The sequence below is a fragment of the Eutrema salsugineum genome, unplaced genomic scaffold (genome assembly GCF_000478725.1).
Source record: "Eutrema salsugineum unplaced genomic scaffold, Eutsalg1_0 scaffold_17, whole genome shotgun sequence".
NCBI classification, from domain to species: domain Eukaryota; kingdom Viridiplantae; phylum Streptophyta; class Magnoliopsida; order Brassicales; family Brassicaceae; genus Eutrema; species Eutrema salsugineum.
In genome coordinates this window covers 387,606-407,387 of record NW_006256852.1, presented here as the reverse complement: position 1 = coordinate 407,387, position 19,782 = coordinate 387,606, and the positions used below count along the sequence as shown (strand labels likewise).

Sequence of the window (19,782 nt, the reverse complement as noted above, 5' to 3'; positions counted from 1 at the left end):
TAATCTGCACCGTTGAAAGTCTTGAGACACGCAGATTTAGCAATGATATTATGGGCCGATTTATTAATTAAGGCCCAATTAAAGGGGAACAAAACCCTCGTAGCTATATCGTCTCTCTCTCTCTCAATCTGCGTAAAGCGAAAACAGATACCAAAGGACTATTATCAGAATTGATGGCGGCGAAGAGAATCAGTGGAGCCGGGAAATCCGGCGGCGGAGATCCAAACATCTTGTCAAGGATCTCCAATTCCGAGATCGTGTCTCAAGGAAGACGCGCGGCGGGAGACGCCGTCGGTGTATCGAAGAAACTTCTCTGGAGCACGGGAAAAGCGGCGTGGATCGCCGGCACGACGTTTCTCATCCTCGTTGTTCCGTTGATCATCGAGATGGATCGTGAGGCGCAGCTCAACGAGATAGATCTTCAGCAGGCAAGTCTACTCGGAGCTCCGGCGACTGCGACTCCTATTCCAAGGGGATTGTAGAAGAAAGACTCCTTGCAACGATGTTGTTTGAGCTCAATTTAGGGTTCTCTGTTTTACTAGTTTTATGTTATGTCTTTTATTATATCGGATTCGAATTTCGTATAAGAGTGGCTTTGCTTTACACATCTTGGATTCTCATAAAGTTTCGACTTTTTGTAATATCATCTTGAGATTGATTTGGCAATCGATAATTCTGATTTCTATGGATGAATAATTCGTAATAGCAATAAAATATATGACCATTAGGCGATGAAGTTAGAGTTTTTTAGTTTTCTGGAATCCTTTCATGTATATGCCATAAGAGTTCTGAAACTTCTTAATATGAATGATTTGATCTAATTCTTTGGATGGCTTAGCCTTTACCAAAACCCTGAAGATGGCCTTGTTCATTGTTCATGGATAGTTCCTTATGATAAGTTTGATGTGATTGCAAAGTTTGTTTGCCTTTGTTTCATTAAGGGTTTAAGGTGAAAGAAGATATTTCAGCTTCTTTCTTGGCTCAGGGATCTCTGTAAAATGATGTTTGGGAACTTGTATGTTCACGATCAACCAAATTAGTTTTTTGGTCAAAAAGCTATGCAGAGTAGAACAAATTATCTGCTCTTAGCCTGATTTCTCTTTAAAACCTTCCTAAGCTGGTACGAGAACCGAGTTGAAGAATGTATAATCAAACGCAGTAAGAGATAATGGAAGTTTAGGCTCGCATACTAAATCGGTTTTAGTACAACCAGTTCTCCTCAAGTAAAAGATTCAAGTATTGGTATATATTTAAGGGATCATACTTGAGGAGGGGTTTTTACATTATTTTCATAGTTAAGGGGTATCTTCTCAATTGATTTTTACTTGAGGGGGGTTTTAATTAAAATCCATTTGGAATTTCGCAAATACATGTCGTTTTTTACAAACCAATAAGCTTTACAGTGTTACTTGTTGAATGGTTTTTCCATTATTGTGCATACTGTTCAATAGTGTCACAGTTACTTAAAGAGGATAAACAGAGTAAAAAATAAATGTAGTGAAATGTATAGTTGGATTCTGTGAATATCACTCAGTACTGATATCACTAACTCCAAAGCTCCCAAAGTATATCCCTTTGAGCTACCAATAAAGCTTCACTCTTTCTAACTGAAAACGACCCAAAATTGGATTTATCAGGAAATTGAGAGAGTCACATACACTTGTATTTGTTTCACCAAAGCTGCTTTAAGCTCTTGTTGAGTTATTGCTACAATTTTCTATTATGATGACCTATTTTTTAACTTTAATCCAATTGTGGGAATGCTTTTTATCTGATCTACATCATTGGAAATGGAATAACAAATAATAATCAGTAAGTTGGCCAATCTCTTCATTATTCAAATCAAATATCATAGTTGATCTTGAATCTACAATTTGACAGGTTACTAGTTACTACTATCGTACTAATCATTAAATTTTGTAGGTAAAATCAATAACCATCATATTTACTCTTCTTCTTCATAGCAGATTTCAAAACCAACAAACAAACAATCACAAACCCTAATACTGCAACTCCTCCCACCACCAAAGCTATTGTTCTTTCTGTGTGTTGTCTCTTCTCTCCATCTACACACACAAGTACACAACACCCATCAATGCCTGTTCCATTATTATAACTCTTTCTCCAAAATTTTAAGAAAATAAATAAATGTATAAATGATGTGTCAAGTGTCAACATACTAAAATTTGAAAAGGAAAAAAAAATGTATTCTGTTCTATGAAGTAATCTATTTCCCCCACTAGCTTTTATATTTTAATTTCTTCCACTAGTTTTGTTTTTTCTGGTCAATTGTTTCCATTAGTTTTTGTTTAATCTATATGACAACGAAATACATAAAAGATTCAAATATTCCTCTACAAGATCCTTGTGTATGCATCTGTAACAACAAATCATCCAATTCTTGGCATATTTACAGCTTAATTTAACCTTCAAAATCTTTGTTTTTTTTCTTTCTTTCAAATATTATATTGAATTTTTGTTAGTATTTGTGTTACCTGAAAGTGAAGAAATGTTTGGAACGCCATGAGAGTAGTAACTGTAGCTAACAAAGCACTTATGAAGATAAATCTGACCAGAGATTGAATCTCCACACTCACTCTTGGCTTTCTCAAATCCATCTTTCACACATTCTCCACAATCTGAATTTCCCAAACTACCCTCGCACTGTCCCAACACATATACCGACTCATACTGCCCCGCGTAAAACCCTCCTCCTCCTCCTCCGCCGCCGCCGCCGACGCCGGAGGAGGATGATCCTGTTTTCACACCGTTCTCCGCCATCCCAAACGCTGTATCCCTCTTCCCGGAGAAACCAGGATCGCCGGAGTGTTTTTTCCCGCAGACACGGTACAGCATCTCAGTGCCGGAAGTCTGCCGGAACCCTGAGACTTCGTACCGGAGATAACAACCGGAGAGCTGCACACGCGCCGCCACCACAACATTTCTGTCGTCACCGCCGCCGCGGCAGAGCTTAGAGACGAGTTTTGGGGTTCTGGAGACGCAATCGTAGCACTGAGCGGCGGTGAGATCGCCGCGACACTGGAAAACGCCGATTACGGCGGTTGCGTTATCGGTTCCGGCGGTTGTTGACGCGAAAGAAGTCTGTGCTGATTGAGAGACTAAGGAAGTGAATAAAGTTTTGAGATTCTGAGAGAAAACACCGGTTGGGTCTGGGAATTTCTGGTTTGCACAACCTTTGAAGATGAGATTCTTGTTGTTATCTGCGGAGATTTCAGAGAAATGTAAGAAGAACCAAAAGATGAAGAATTGATAGATTGGTGTCATGATCGAAACAGAGAGAGAGAGAAATGTCGAATTTTTTTGTTTTTTCGAGAATATTTATTTGTTTGCTGTTCAAAGATTTTAGTAGTTTGTGTTGTGCATAAAGTTTGCGTTTTTGTGTTCAGACAAAAAAAAAGAAAAAGAAATTTGCCGTTTTTATTTGTAGTTTTGTCGTTGAGGGTTTAAAGACAAATGATCAAATGGGGTTTGAGAAACAAGAGCTGGTTTTGAGGTATGAAACCATTGAAAATAAAGGAGCATACTTTTCTCCGGATTTTGCTTCAAGATTAAGTTAAAAAGAAAGAAACTTTGAGACGACAAGTTTGTGTTTTTTATACATTTGTTGGGGACAAATTATGAAATACTATACAGTTTGAAAAAAAAAGATTACTGTTAGCTTTTTTAATTGAAATTCAGTCACTCACCTTTAATGCCATTGAATCTGACTTTATTGTATGAATTTGGAGTTTGTAACAGAACATTAAATATCATGAAGACAAACACTTTTTTTTATGGTTGAAGAGACGACGATATGTTTTGATCTTAAATGGTAGACCCGAAACGCAAGAAAACAAAAATCTTAGACATGTTTTGAACTTGAGTATAAAGTTTTCGATATCTCTCCCCGCTTCACACAGAACAAAAATCTCTTTCATGGGTCTCTCAACTCGATCTCATGACATATTATTCTTATTTAGGCATAATGATTAACAATTCCTGATTTATCTATGTTTGCTGCAAATTTAGACGATTTTAGCTTTTAAGAGTTTTGAGTTCTCTTGCTCTCTTTATAATTAGCTTTTATTACATATTACGTTGTAATAATTTTTTGGGAGTTACGTTGACTGGGTAAGGTTATGTTGTAATAATTTTTTGGGGGTTGAGTGGGTAAGTTTGAATCCCAGACTAATCCGTCGAAGTCTATAGAAATCCGAAAGCATTTACGAGTGACCAAAAATGATGAAATCACAGTAGAAGAGTTCAAACTCTCGTATACACATTTGCCATTTATTTGTTTTCAAAGTAAACACGTTTGTCAACTAAACTAAACAAATATTTTTCAGTTCTAATAAATTATAGGCCCTACTTTTTTTTTTACTTTCATTAATTATGCAAATCAGAATCTTGGTTTACAAATGGTAAAATAAATGATGGACAACAATGGTACATAACCCAGTGACGTGGATCACTAATGGACTCTCTAGCTAGTAAGTCTGCACATCTGTTAGCTTCACGATGTCTAAATGAGAATTTAACACGCTCAAACTTGGTACTTCATTGGGGAATTGCTTCGAGGTAGTGTTGTAGCTTGAGATTTGGGATATTTCCATTAATAATGCGCATGATCGTTTGGTTATCCCTTCAAATTCCACTTTTCGATATCCCATAGCCAAAGTTGCTTGCATTGCCCAAATTAATGATGTGCATTCTGCTTCGATAGGTGTAAACCTCCCTTAAAATTTCCCCATACCTACTTCTAGAAAAGTACCATGGCCATTTCCTAGAATCCATCTGAATCCTGAGAGAAAGTTACCTTCATGATGTGAAGCATCATAATTACATTTTTTCCAACCACTCTTTGGTGGTTTTCCATTGTGCTTGTGCTTGTCGTTGACTCTGGCCTCCTTGTGCAGATCTTGATGCATCAGTGTTGCTGTTCAACCACTCTCTGGCGTCCTCTGTTGCTCGTCTCAATGTTTCGACTGCATTGGTGTTGTTAGGATTAAAGAGGAGATCATTTCTGCTCTTCCATAACCTCCATAAAACCCAAAAAGGGTATTGCCGATGCAGATCAGATATTGAGTGGTTTTGATGGAGGGTGAAAAGGAGTCGTAGTTTGTCCTCTAATGAAATTTGTCGATTTCCAATAATGTGCATTGGTATTCCTGTTAGGCGCCAGACTTCCTTCGCATATTGACATGAGAAGAATATATGCTCACTCGTTTCAGAGTATTGGCAACATCTAGCACAAAAACGGTCCACACCAATTCTGTGATGCCTAAGATTTGCATTCAGTGCAATGGCTCATGATGCAAGCCTCCAAATGCAATGTTTAATTTTTGGGACTAGATCTGATCGCCAAATTTCCTGTGCCAAGTCTGGGTGATCAGCTAGTGGTGCTCTAATGTTTCCTCTGGTGCCATGTTAAGCAAGGTGTATCGATATCCTGTTTTAATATTATAGGAGCCAACATCTGTAAACTGCCACACGAGTGAATCAGCTTTAGGTATTGGTGTTGGAATTTTTGAAAATAGAGAGAAGGAATAATCATCTTGTGACTGAACCAACTCAAAGAACTTGATAGAACCTCATTAAAGTGAATGAAATCGATTCTAACAAGAAGAGAAATAAATCTATATGAAACTGAACCTGAGGAGTAATACAACACAACAAGAGTTTGTATAATCAAGAGAAGGATCAGAGTCAGTAATTATATTCATGATTAAGAGAGAAAATAACAAAAGAACTAGAAATTGTTCTTTAGTAGAGAATGAAAAAAACAAATGAATCACTCTTGAATTACTTAGAAAATGACAAATTCAAGAGCATATTTGGCTGCTATAAGCAGTCCTAAATGGGTTCTTACTTAGACTACATTGTGTCTTTAAGACAAGAACACAAGAGAAAGATAAGAGAGAATTTCGTGTGAATAACTACTTGTGTATATTAAGATAATGCTTGTGAACACATTACAGCCATAGATATAGAGAATTACACATGAGAAACCCTAGTGTGGACATTCTAAAATATTGTTCTGTATTACAGAGTCACATGTCTTCTTTATTTTGTGTTCACACTCTTGAAAGTGACATCTCATGGTTTTTTTTGGTGTGTTCACACTCTTGAGAGTCACATGTCCCTATTTTGAATTTAAATTAAGGGAACATGTGTGACTCTTGACTCCAACAGCTATGGGCGCCTTCTTGGAGTGATAGTGACCTCTCCTAGGTCACTTTTATGCTCACATATGATTCTTTTGCTTCCAAGAACATGTGACATCTCCCTTTGGCGCATAAACCATATTTGAACTTAGCAGCCACCTTCTCTTCCTTTCTTCATGGGTTGCTTAGTCTAGACACGTCTTGGGCCTTCATTGTAACCATACAATTCAGCCCTTGCACCATCTTGAAGCCTAGAGTGAATTTTGTTTGCTCCATTGGCTTAATCTTCATTCAGTCCTTGTTTACTTGATTCTTCTTTTGCTTGAGCGTTACTTCTCCTAAGTAAAAATCTGATTACTTGAAGTTCTTTATTGAGGAGTCTTAGATGTCTTCGGCTTTGTCTTGTAACTTTGGCCTTGACTCCCCTCCTCTTTTCTTTCTTTTGTTCGGCCTTGTCTTCTTGACTTTGACCTCTCCTACTTCATTTCTTCTTCCTCTCTAATACTCCCCTGCAAGCTTGGTCGTCGAGACGCCAAAGAGGACCAGAGGCCAAGCTTGCAACACGCCAAACTACCTCATTAAAAATCTTCATAAAAGAAAACCTATTGGGATAAAACTTTATGAAGGGAAAAAGAGTATAGTTTAACGGTTACTTGATGTAGCGATGGCCTTGGTTTGAAATTGATTTTGAACTGGCTCCTTCCTCCCAAGTGTTTTCATTCCTTTAGCCTTTATTGACTTGATTTCTCCTTATTATGCACCTCTTCATGCCATCTTTTCCTTCTTTTGAGAATTTCCATGATCCTACTCCTCCTCGTTAAACCTTACCAAAAGATTTAAAGAAATTTTTTAAAGTATTTGCCATGGGGTTTTAAGAAAGAATTGATGAAAATTGAGAATGCAAATAAGGGAACTACTAATAATATTTTGGACTATTAATAAGGTAATGAAAATTAAATAAATTGAAATGGGATAGAGTTTAGGTTGATTCAGAGCCTCCCACCAGCTTTCCTCTCCACTTGAACTTCCACCTTAGCAACCTTGGGGTCCGCTGTCTTCAGGTCAGCCTCTTTGGTCCACCATCTTCAAGTCAGTCGGGTTAAGACTATGTTGGGCTTGTCTTGTGGTCTCCGTAGCTTTATGGTTACTGGTTCAAACTCCAAGCATTGTGCTGCGAATCTTTATGGCTTTCTTGAAGCCTTTAGTGTTTGAATCTAGCCACAACTGACCTCCAGATCATGTGACTACTTCAGAACACTTCGCACTTGCTCTACTTCCTTGAGAAAGCAAGTGAACCCAAAAGAAAAACAAAACACCATCTCACGGTTTGAAACTTTGAGATTTAGAGAGTTTATGACCGTGAGAGGTTGAGAGAATAAAGAACAATTCGAATGAAGAAGAATAAAGAGAATATTGAGAGAGAATAGTGTTTAGAGAATAGTGGAGAATAAAGAAAATAAGCAGAAAAATTAAAGAGAATAAAGAGAATAAAGAGAATAATGGAGAATAGAGAATAGAGTTTGCTCAAGAGTTCATATGGACAAAGTTTTTTTTTTTCTGTTTTCCTGAGTTTTGCGGAAGCAAAGGGAGCCAAGAACTACTAAGAACAGCAAGAACTTTGGTGTTTTAATGGCTTTAAAAATAATTACTCACAGAATAACATATGGAGAAGAGTTTTCTGTGAGCTTTAAGCAACAAGAGCCACGAAATAACACAATACTTGGTGTTTTCCATGACTTTAAACAAGAAAAAAAACAGTCTTGAAATGATAAATGGTGAAATAAATGAGATTTAGAAAGTCACCAAGAAAGAAATCTGGCTCTGATACCATGTTGGAATTTTTGAAAATAGAGAGAAGGAACAATCATCTTGTGACTGAACCAACACAAAGAACTTGATAGAACCTCACTGAAGTGAATGAAATTGATTCTAACAAAAAGAGAAATAAATCTATTTGAGACTGAACCTGAGGAGTAATACAACACAACAAAAGTTTGTATACTCAAGAGAAGGATAAGAATCAGTAATTAGATTCATGATTAAGAGAGAAAATAACAAGAGAACTAGAAATTGTTCTTTAGTAGAGAATGAGAAAAGCAAATGAATCACTCTTGAATTACTTAGAAAATGACGATTTCAAGAGTATATTTGGCTGCTATAAGCAGCCCTAAACGTGTTCTTACTTAGACTATCTTTAAGATAAGAACACAAGAGAAATATAAGAGAGAATTTCATGTGAAAAAATACTTGTGTATATTAAAATAATTCTTGTGAACACATTACAGCCATATATATAGAGAATTACACATGAGAAACCCTAGTGTGGACACTCTAAGACCATATCCAATGGTTGAACCTCTTAAAGAGTCTTAACAATTTTTTATTATTAAATTTAATAATAATGTAAGTTAAGATCTTCAATTTACTTTTGCAAATATTGTTATCTCCAATGGTTGAACTCTGGAGGAGTTCTTATTTTTGAATTGGTTTGGATAAATCAACTTGATGCAGAAAACAAGAAAGGCTCAAGAACACTCTTCAATTAGAATTGCTTCTTACTCTTTTGTTCTTCTTCGGCAAGACACTTCTGATACTCCAGACACTCCTCTTCCCTGGTGAATCTGTGGAACAAGATTGCTATGGTTACATTCACAAGGCTCCAACTTCTTCAAACACAAACAGCTCCATAAGCATTTCAGGGACGATTAAGATACTAATATGGGATACATGCCTGATTGAAGCTATCTCATTCATCAAATTCTCCACGAGACCCTGCGAATTCTTGTTTTCACTTCTCAAATGCTGTGTCAGGTCTTCTAAAGCTGCAAAAGCACAAAAGAGAGAAAGACTGAGTAAGAACATCTTCAAACACTTGAAAGTCTCCAATTTTGTAGGCAATAAACAACAGAAAAAGAAACCAAATTGTTATATAATTCCAAATAGACACAATTTGAAGTGTTTGCAATTGTTTTGGGCTTTACTGTCTAACCAAAATGTGCATTGCAATTTGCAATCTAGCCTAACTACACAGCTTTATTCTTATTTTGTTTCCCTCTAATAAGTACTCTATTCACCAATTCGGACAACAGAAATCACATTGATGAGAGTTTGAAATCAGATGCAGAGATGCTTCCTCAAACACAAGGTGAGCACTAACAGCGATTTGGCAATTGAAATACATTGTAATGAGAGCATTAATAACAGATGATGCAACCAAAAATCCAGCTTTTACAACAAGCGAGTGCACCTACTTACCAATTCCAAAGAACCACAGTAAGCGAGGACTCGCTGATGTATGGTACTGATTGTAGCGGATTTGCCGCCGGCTCGGATTATTGGAGAGGAGTACTAGCCGCCGCCATCGACTCGCCACCGAAGCTTTTATCGGAGACAAATAGCTGTCTCTGGGAATTCTTCGATATCACCGATGAGAAGAAAAGTCGCAGAAATGTCGAAAGAGAAGATAGATGATTTAAAAAAAATGACAAAGACTCTGTTTCAGCCAGAGCTTCTCATTTTAAAAAACAAAAATAAAATAAATACATGCGACCAATCAAAAACGGACACGTATGAGGCTCTAGTGAGGTTCTTCAGCCTCTCTAATAAGAACCGGTTATGAGGAAAAAAGCCATTAAAACATTTTTTTTTATATTAAAACTATCTCTAGAACCCCTATAGAGCCTGCTGTTGGAGCTGCTCTAACATATTGCTCTGTATTAAAGAGTCACATGTCTTCTTTATTTTGTGTTCACACTCTTGAAAGTGACAGCTCATGGTTTCTTTTGGTGTGTTCACACTCTTGAGAGTCACATGTCATTATTTTGAATTTAAATTAAAGGGTTATGTAACTCTTGTCTCCAACAGCTATGGCACCTTCTTGGAGTGATAGTGACCTTTATTAGGTCACTTTTACGCTCACATGTGATTCTTTTGCTTCCAAGAACATGTGACACTTCCCTTTGGCGCCTAAACCATATTTGAACTTAGCAGCCACCTTCTCTTTCTTTCTTTATGGGATGCTTAGTCTAAACATGTCTTTGCCCTTCATTGTAACCATACAATTCGGCCCTTGCACCATCTTGAAGCTTATAGCGAATTTTGTTTGCTCCATTGGGCTTAATCTTCATTCAGCACTTGTTTGCTTCATTCTTCTTTTGCTTGAGTGTTACTTCTCCTAAGTAACAATCTGATTACTTGAAGTTCTTCATTGAGGAGTCTTAGATGTTTTCGGCCTTATCTTTTAACTCCGACCTTGACTCTCCTCCTCTTTTCTTTCTTTTTTTTTCGGCATTGTCTTCTTCACTTCGGTCTTTCCTGCATCATTTCTTCTTCCTCTCTAATAATTGGTGGCAGGAAGATTTTATGAATAAGATATTGATCTTGGTCCTCAATCAGTTCTTCTATTTTCCTATTATTCCATTGGAAAGATATCGTGTCGATAAGTACTTTTACTAGAATATTTGGATCGACGTTCGGCCGCAATTGAGGAGCACGTGGTGGCACTAAGGGGAGCCATGAATCACTTCCTAATCTAGTCGTTTCTCCATCTCCAATACATACACATGTCCCCTGTTTTAACAAATCTTGTCTAAACAGCAAAGTTTGCCAGCCATAAGATGGTTGGGTTCCCCTGTTTGCAGTTAGGATGTTACCATCACAAAAGTAATGTGCTTTCAAAACACGAAATAGAAGACAACTAGGTCTCCTTTGGAGTTTCCATACTTGATTCGCCAGCAAAGCTTGGTTAAACTTATGTAGATCCCTGAATCCCAATCCTCCATCTCTCTTTGATGTTGTCATCTTTTTCCAAGAGATCCAAGAAATTTTTCTGGTGTGGTTCCCCACCAAAATCGTTCAATCATGCTATCTATATCAGAACATAACTCTTTAGATATCTGAAAGCAATTCATGAAGTTCATATGCATTGCGAAAGCCACAGACTTGATGAGCGTTTCCTCGCCTGCTTGAGATAGAAATCTTGTTTGGTACCCATTGATCTTTTTGAGAACATTGTCTTTAACATATTGCAGCATTTACTTTTTCTTCCGACCAAATTGTTATGGGAGACCCAAATATTTACCTCCCCCGCCAATATTTGGAATCCTCAAAATGCCCTGAATAACTTCCCTTGTATGTTGATATACCCGCTCTCCGAATGTAATAGCTGATTTATCTAGATTGATAACATGTCCGGAAGCTTTGCTATATTTTTCAAAAACCTTGAACAGGTTCCAACTGTTTTTGTGGTCAGCTTTCACAAAAAATAGAGAGTCATCCGCGAAAAGTAAATGGGAAATAGGGGGTCATCTGTTACTTAATCGTATTGCTTGGATCTGACCTTTACGTGTCGTCACTTCCATCAGAGAGCTAAGAACGTCAGCACAAAGTATATATAGATATGGAGACAATGGGTCTCCTTTTCTAAGACTTCGTGTGACGTCAAAATTTCCATACAGGCTTTCATTAATAAGAATTGAGAAAGAGACACTAGTGACACATGCCATAATCCACTTAATCCATGTATCAGTGAAACCATTTTTCTGCATAACTTCTTCGAGGAAATTTCATTCAATACGATCATATGCCTTACTGATATCATTTTTAACGGCCATATAAGAGTTAGCACAACAGCGTCTGATCCTTAAAGTATGGAGAGCTTCATGGGCAGTGAGCACATTATCAGTAATATATCTTCCTGGTATAAACGCAGCCTGATTCTCTGCAACCACATCTTGGAGAATTGACTTGACTCGGAAGACCAGAATCTTGGAAATAATCTCATACATCACATTACATAAAGCTATTGGTCAGAAGTCCTTCATTGTTTTGGGGTTTTCAATCTTTGGAATGAGGCACAAGTTTGTATGATTTATCTCTGGGGTCATCTCTCCTGAAACGAAGAACCTCCTAACCTCATTAATAATTGCAGGACCTACAATATCCCAATGTTGTTGGTAAAAAGATGTTGTAAAGCTATCCGGTCCCAGCGCTTGTGTAGCTCGTATGGAGAAAATTGCTTTGCGTAATTCTTCAGACAGTTAGATCTTTGGTTAAAGTGTGGTTCATCTCCGTAGTTACTACGCTATTTATATTTCTCAAAACCGGTTGCAGATCAGAAAAATTTGTTAAAGTAAAGAGGTCTGTGAAATAACGTTGTGCTTCCTGCCCTATAGCTCTATTGCCATAGATGTCTACACCATCAGTGGTTTGGATGGTAACAATAAGATTACGTGCCGTTTTGTTTTTGGTGGAAGCATGGTAAAACTTTGTATTACGGTCCCCTTCTCTCAGCCATTTATTCCTGCTTCTGAGTTTCTAGTACATTTCTTCTTCTCTGTAAGCTTTAATCAAATCTTGTCTCATCACAGCTATTTCCTGTGTTGACACTGAAGGATTTGAATAAGCCTCGTCAATCCTTCTCTTAAGCTCTTCAATTTGGTGTGCTGAATTTGTTTTGTTATTCCTCTTCCAAAGAGCGATGGAATTCCTGCAATGTTTGATGCGATCAGTAATGGAAGGATAATCTCGATCTCTTCTTCCCATTAACCATCTTTTTTTATAACTTCCTGAAAATCTGCTATTTCATTACATCGAGGATCGAATCTGAAATTTCTTTTCCCTTGGTAAATTTGTCTTCTAATTTTGATTATTGCAGATCTGTGATTGGATTCAATAAGTTCTAAGTATTCCACTTCAGATGAAGGATAAGTTGCTCTCCATTCATCATTTGCTATTTCCCGATCTGGCCAACTCTCAATAGTGTAATTTTTGCGTTTACCGGTCCAAATCATATTGTTACCTGTGAAAGGAAGATCAACGACTTTGCAATTGTTAACCATATTAAGAAAATCAACTAAGGACCAATTATCTCTCTCTCGCCCTCCTCTATTCTCGTGTGGATATAAAATTTTGTTAAAGTTGCCACACATAAGCCAGGGACTCTTTCGATCTGTTGAAATTCTTTCTATTTTTTTCCAGAGAATATGTCTTTCTTTACGAACCGGATGACCATATATGCAAGACAAATAGAAAACACCGTCTTTATTACTTATCTTACAATCAAGGAGTCTTTCATCATCAATGAAAAAACAAACAGAAAGAGATTTGTTCCAGAGCAAAGCTAAACCACCACCAGTACATAGTGGCGACACACACCTAACATAGTCATAATCAACTTCAGCAGCAACATCTCGCACCACATCATCGAGATTCTTGGTTTCGATGAGAAAGAGTAAGTCAGGGGAATAAGATGCCTTAATCCCTTTTAGACGTCAAACTACCAGGGACCTTTTTAATCCTTGGCAGTTCTAAAAGGTTGTATTCATCCTGATTCCGGTGGCTTCTGAACCACCATGCCCTCTCGATCAGTTTGTGTTGTGCCTGAGCACTGGTCGATTCATTGCCTCTGGATGTGCTTGCTGCATCTTCACTGGGTTGCATAAACCAATTCCTTACCTCCATTACTTCAGCCTGAGTTCGCTTCCTCTTAGCATTGTGATCCTCATATTCTTCAATAACAATGACATGTTTCATATCGCAGTAAACCATTGGGATATATGTAGTTGGTGATGGCGACTCAGTCTTCCTCTTCTTGTTTGGAGTTGCATTGTATTCGCTGGTACCTTCCCCATTATGAGTCTTCTCCTGCGTCGGACTTGCACCCTCTTGATACTCTGGGAGATCTGGAGGATTTTCACCATCGTCGTCATCATAATCATTATCATCTTGTGGAGCCTCTGGATTCAGGTTGTTGTTTGTTGGACAATTAACAGCATCATGGGATAGAATCCCACAAACAGAACAGTAGCTTCGAAGTTTTTCATATCGGAATTTGAGGACACTCGTTTCATCCCGAAACTGGAACAGCCTCTGAAAACGAAGTGGTGTCTCGATGTTCCAAAGAAGCCGAACCCTAACATAATCCACATGAAGTGCCCCATCTCCTTGGAAATCCGTTTCGAGAAAGTGACCCATCACATTACCAATGTGTCTCACAATACGATCTGTCAGAAATTAAAGAGGAATCCCTCTTATCTGAACCCAAAACGGAATGGTCTTCAAATCATTGTCTGAGTGGAGTGAATTCCATTTCTAGATGACACACATACACTCATTGAATGACAATGGTCCCCTCCGTAAGACTGAAAGCATCGATTCTTCTGAATGGAACAAGATATGAATCTTTGTATTCTCCAAGATTCTGCCCACAACTTCATCACCCACACCCTAGAGGCGAGGCAAAGCAGACATCATGGCTCTCAGATTTGCAGTCGCTTCAGGTTGACTGGCTTCCCGATTAGAGAAAATCGAGTCTATTTCACTGCTACATCACAAATTTCCAAAGGTACGCTAATAATTTCATCTTGGATTCCTAGGGAAATGTCCTGTAGCTGTTTCCTGATTTTGTTAGACATGATCAATATGAAAAAGGAAAAAGAAATTCCTATGAATTGATCGACAGAGAATCAAAGGAAATAGACACAAGTTATATATAGAAATCCTGTCCTGACGGTTATTCATGTAGCGACAGTTATTCCGACTCAAAGACTTGAAGAAACCGCCGATAACCACCAGCGTAAATTCTCTCAGAGTTGAATAGACGTTGATTCGAAACGAAACATTGTATCGCCCAAAAAATCGCCATAGAGAGACAAGACATCTTTTTATCGTCTATTACTAATTAACCATAATAAATTATAGGCTCTACTTTAGTCTTTATAAATAGTTAAAATGAAATTTAGATTGATTTTTGTATTTGAATCGGGATATAGTTCAAATACTCTATTGGCATGTGCTAAATGAAGATCATGGTAATTGGTAAGGTATAACACAAAATTATTTGGTGATTTTTTTCATGTCAGGAATGTTTAGAACGAGTTGCTTACAATTTATGAAAAACGAAACAATGTTGTGACTTTAGATTTGGAGTTCAGCGTTATATTTACCATTTACCAATCGGTTAAGGGGCTTAAAATCAATTATACTTTTTTTTTAAATAATCATTCATTACTTTTTTTTCCATTAAACTCGAATCGTTTGGGATTCTCAACGGCCACTTTTGTCCAAGCCGGGTCAACCCGACCAAACTAAGCCCAGCCCATTAATAGGAGGAGAGTAAAGGAATTTCAACAGAGGTCACTAGAAAGTCACTGTCCAGCATTTGGCGCACTGTAGCGAAACGAGCAAATACAGAACGAGAGAAATCACCTGGTCAGTACTCGCGTGTTCTCACGCGCCGACGCAATTCTCTGCCGTCGACGCCAGCATTGTCTCCAGCAGCACTTCCCTTGCGTTTCAACGGTCACGGTTCTCTACCAAGCATCCAAACCCTCGTATTCTTCGTTCTACCGAGCTTTTGTTAAACCCTAACCATCACCACATTTCCGTAAGTTCTTCTAAATTCTCGGCGATCGTCTTCTCTTTTGAGTATCGGAAGATGTTTATTGCTCTCTGGAAGAGGAAAAAAACGTTTTATTAGGGTTACATAAGCTCAAAATCAGTGACCCACTTGGGTTTCTGGTTTCCTCAGAGAAATTTTACTGCTATGTTTGATGTTTTTTCTGAAATGTTGATTTGCTGTGACTGTTCTTCATTTTCGTTTGATTTCTCTGAATTTATCGTAAGTTTTAGCTCCATTTACTTCCTCATCGTATCTTGTTTCTTCTGGATTTGATATGATGAGGACGATGAGAAGCTATAATTTGTCTTTCCAAGTTCTCGTACATTTTGTTGAGGCTGGTGATTGAAATCAATTTTTTTTAATGTTGTTGCAGAAACTTTTGGCATAAACTATGGATCTAAATCTGCATGTCTAAAAAGCATTTAAAGCTTTAACTGTTCTTCATTTTCGTTTGATTTCTCTGAATTTTCTTAAGTTTTAGCTCCATTTATTTCCTCCTCGTATCTTGTTTCTTCCGCATTTGATATGATGAGGAAGATGAGAAGCTATAATTGTCTTTCCAGGTTCAGGTACTCTTAAATTTGTTGAGGCTGGTGATTGAAATCATTATTTTTTTAATGTTGTTGCAGAGACTTTTTGCATACACTATGGCACCAAGTGTGCATGTCAAAAAAGCATTCAAAGCTATGAATGCTCTTGGAATAAAGGATGCGCAAATCAAGCCGGTTTTGAAAAACCTTTTGAATCTATATGACAAAAACTGGGAGTTAATTGCCGAGGACAATTATAGAGCTCTAGCTGATGCTATCTTCGATAGCCAAGAGACTCAGGTATCTTTCTTGTTTCACTGACTCAATGATGTTATATCTGTAAATTTATATCATTTTGCTTTGTTATCACCTTGACATTCCATATTGACATTAAATATGAAGGCCACTGAAGAAACGAAAGGCAATGAGAAGAAGCCTGAGGAAGCTGAAGGAAGCGTATGTTCTTTCCTCATAATCTTCCTTTTATTAGCTCAAAGTTTATATTTTCTTTTTGCTTTGTTATCATGCCTTAATTTGTTGTTGATCCAAACTTTCAGGCTCCAGAAACAGACAGAGAAAAGAAGAAGGCGCCTGAAGTATGCAAACCGAACGAAGATGAAGATGAGACGGATGAGCCTGAACGCCCTTTAAAGAGGCTGCGACGCAGAGGTGAAGATGGGTCTGCTTCGGCTTTGAACAGTCCTGACGTGGGCAGTCCCAGTTTGAAAGAACCTACAACTGTTGACGGAGAAGCTGCACCTATCTTATTGCCATATCATCCTCTGCCAATTGAAAATGGCCCTGATGCTGGTGCGCTCATTATTCCAAAAGATGAGCCCTCTACAGATACGCCTTTAAGTTCTATTCATCCTGGTATTCTTTTTCATAAATAGGAGTAGCTAAATCTTCCGTTGTTGTGATGAAGTGTTGAGGCTACTTGTTTCAAAACTGACATGTGTCTTGTATGTTTTCTCTTGGTGTCTATCTTTAGATTCGTTAGATAATGGGAACTCTTCACTTCCCATGTCTGAGGTGGAGATAACAAACGGACAAGGGGAAGAGATTGCTGATACCATTGACGCTCTTCCTACAACTATTGAGATATCTAGTGAGCACAAGCTGGCTGCAACCCTAACAGAATCGTCAACACTCGAATTAGCTTCTTCTGATACGGGTGAAGTGAAGATTAACCTTAGTTTTGCTCCTGCAACTGGACGATCGAATCTGCATCTACCTACTATGGAGGAACTACGAAGAGCAATGGAGGAGAAATGTCTCCGACAATACAAAATACTGGACCCTAACTTCTCTGTAGGTCGTTTTATGAACGACATCTGTAGCTGCTACCTGGAACTGGCGACAAAGGCGGAAAATTCAGCTATCCAGTCACCTGAAAACTTGCCGTTTCTCACAACTAATGTTGACGTATTGAAGAAATCTGCAGCAGCAATGGCTTTTACTTCTAATGGCTGTAATGACCTGGCAACAAAGGCGAGAAATTCAGCCAACCAGTGGCAGCCAGAAAACTTGGCGATTGTTCCGATGGAGGTTGATGTACTGAAGACATCTGAAGCAACTATGGCGTTTACTTCTGAGGGCAGTAATGATGAAGGCGGTGGAGTTGGTGACTCCATGGGTTTGGTAGTTGTTCCTGAATGCCAGATTTCTGCGGATGAGTACAGATTGATAAGCAGTATCGGAGACATCACTCTAGGGAAAGAAACTGTTGAGATTCCTTGGGTGAATGAAGTCAATAGCAAGGTTCCTCCAGTTTTTCGCTACATTGCCCAAAGCCTTGTGTATCTTGATGCAGCAGTGAAGTTTTCAATAGCTAGGATAAGGGATGATCAGTGCTGCTCCACTTGCTGTAACGACTGCTTGGCTCCATCGATGGCATGCAAGTGTGCAGCTGCCTTGACATACACAGTAGATGGCCTCCTACATGAAAATTTCCTGGAAGAGTGTATCACTGAGGCCCGTGATCCGCAGAAGCATGTGGTTCAGTATTGCAGAGAGTGTCCATTGGAGAAGGCCAAAAAAGAAGAGATTCTGAAACCTTGCAATGGGCATCTGAAGAGGAAGGCCATTAAAGAATGTTGGATCAATTGTGGCTGTATCAAGAGATGTGGCAACCGAGTTGTCCAACAGGGGATTCACAACAAGCTGCAGGTATCTACGCTCACCTTACCTAGTTTGTTTTACCAAGTCCACTATTTTACAATCTAAAAGACATCAATTCTGGTTGATAAACAGGAAGTGGTTATGATCATTCAGACTTGGACGAAATTGGTTGAGAGTTTCTGTTGGATAAATTTTGTTTATGCTTATTAGTGAAATCTGGAAAAACCATTTCTTTTCATCCAGGTGTTTTTCACGTCCAATGGGAGAGGTTGGGGACTCAGGACCCTGGAAAAGCTGCCTAAAGGAGCATTTGTCTGTGAGTTTGCTGGAGAGATATTGACCATTCCAGAGCTGTACCAACGCAGCTCTGAGAATTTTAATTCTCCTGTAATATTGGATGCACACTGGGGTTCTGAAGAAGCTTCAGGTGATAACAAAGCTCTTTGTCTTGACGGAACGCATTATGGAAATATTTCTAGGTTCATCAATCACAGGTAAAGTTAAAAGGGCTTATACGAACACAATAATGGGTGTGATTCCTTTGGTTTAGCTTTAGGTACTCATTTTTTGGTGAACTTATTATTTTGTTTTTCCTTTCATATCATAACTTCTAACCGTAGTACTATGTCTATGTGTATGTAACTATGTACAGATGCTCAGATGCAAATTTGATTGATATCCCAGTGCATGTGGAGAATGCGGACCTGCACTACTATCATGTATGACTCAAAATCCTGGTTTCATTTATAATCCCTTGTTTATAGAAGTCTCGTCTGTTATGTGGAAACTATAGAACGAGAAGCTAATCTGTGTTTTTTCCCAGCTTGCGTTCTTCACAAAAAGAGAGATCGATGCTATGGAGGAACTTACCTGGGTGTGTTCAAAATTTCAACCCAGTTTTAACAGAATTATTTATTTTAGAAAGTTACACAAGTTCGGTTCCTGTCTTTTTTTTTTTGTGTGATTCTGTCTGAGAAGTTTTGGACTTAACCTGCAGGATTATGGCGTCGAGTTCAATGATCTTGTGTATCCCACGCTTCCATTCCAATGTCAATGTGGTAGCGAGTTCTGTCGTATCATTAAGCCGATAACCAGTGAGTAATCATCAAAACTCAAAAGATTTCTGATTGATAATATCTTTCCTTCGTTTCGCTGTTGAATGTTTATGTCAGTTTTTGGTACATGGACTCTTGATTTTTCCTGCAACTAACAAGCAAATCTCTGTTGGTGCAGAAAGCAAGAAGGGTAAGAAGAAGCGAACATGATTGATGACGTTGGTAGTTTTTGAGGATTTTTGGTGGCCCAGTCTCTTTTTGTGAATGAAATGGCAAATTTTTCAAAAACTCTCTATTGTCAATCCGACAAGGCATATAAGTAAAGTCGGTCGGTCGGGTCCATCTTAGGGGAGATTATCGGAGGATAGCACTTTTGTCCTGATAAACTGAATTAATATTTTGTGATAACAAGCTCTTCTGTAAAGCTTAACTTAGGTTCTACACTTCTAATGGCTATGGCTTCGGTTTAACTATATCCAAATATCTCGTTATGGCTTAAGTTAAATGGCTAC

At 38.2% G+C, this 19,782-nt stretch overlaps 3 protein-coding genes and 1 long non-coding RNA gene across 5 annotated transcripts; 2 read left to right on the top strand and 2 right to left on the bottom strand.

Annotated features, from left to right (window-relative positions):
• The first annotated feature begins 124 nt into the window (after positions 1-124).
• On the top strand, positions 125-733 carry LOC18020436 (mitochondrial import receptor subunit TOM9-2). The gene has a single exon (XM_006403093.2). It carries the CDS (start codon positions 174-176, stop codon positions 480-482), a length of 309 nt encoding a protein of 102 aa, XP_006403156.1. The 5' UTR covers positions 125-173; the 3' UTR covers positions 483-733.
• Positions 734-1,813: 1,080 nt separating this feature from the next.
• Positions 1,814-3,443, bottom strand: LOC18020435 (cysteine-rich repeat secretory protein 56). Its single transcript, XM_006403092.2, has 2 exons — positions 2,496-3,443; positions 1,814-2,066 (listed from the first exon to the last, which is right to left on the bottom strand). The coding sequence occupies exons 1-2, from the start codon at positions 3,283-3,285 to the stop codon at positions 1,930-1,932; spliced, it is 927 nt and encodes a 308-aa protein (XP_006403155.1). The 5' UTR covers positions 3,286-3,443; the 3' UTR covers positions 1,814-1,929.
• A 2,491-nt stretch (positions 3,444-5,934) lies between these two features.
• On the bottom strand, positions 5,935-8,784 carry LOC112087448. 2 transcript variants are annotated; one of them, XR_002900126.1, is made up of 3 exons: positions 8,724-8,784; positions 6,818-6,987; positions 5,935-6,718 (listed from the first exon to the last, which is right to left on the bottom strand). It is a non-coding gene; the product is annotated as an uncharacterized LOC112087448 (long non-coding RNA). The 2 variants fall into 2 exon arrangements; XR_002900127.1 differs by lacking the exon at positions 8,724-8,784 and adding an exon at positions 7,168-7,601.
• Positions 8,785-15,346: 6,562 nt separating this feature from the next.
• Positions 15,347-19,759, top strand: LOC18020434 (probable inactive histone-lysine N-methyltransferase SUVR2). The gene is made up of 10 exons (XM_006403091.2): positions 15,347-15,549; positions 16,194-16,394; positions 16,497-16,550; positions 16,652-16,967; positions 17,086-18,263; positions 18,459-18,709; positions 18,868-18,934; positions 19,039-19,089; positions 19,213-19,309; positions 19,449-19,759. The coding sequence occupies exons 2-10, from the start codon at positions 16,212-16,214 to the stop codon at positions 19,478-19,480; spliced, it is 2,229 nt and encodes a 742-aa protein (XP_006403154.1). The 5' UTR covers positions 15,347-15,549; positions 16,194-16,211; the 3' UTR covers positions 19,481-19,759.
• Positions 19,760-19,782: the final 23 nt, after the last annotated feature.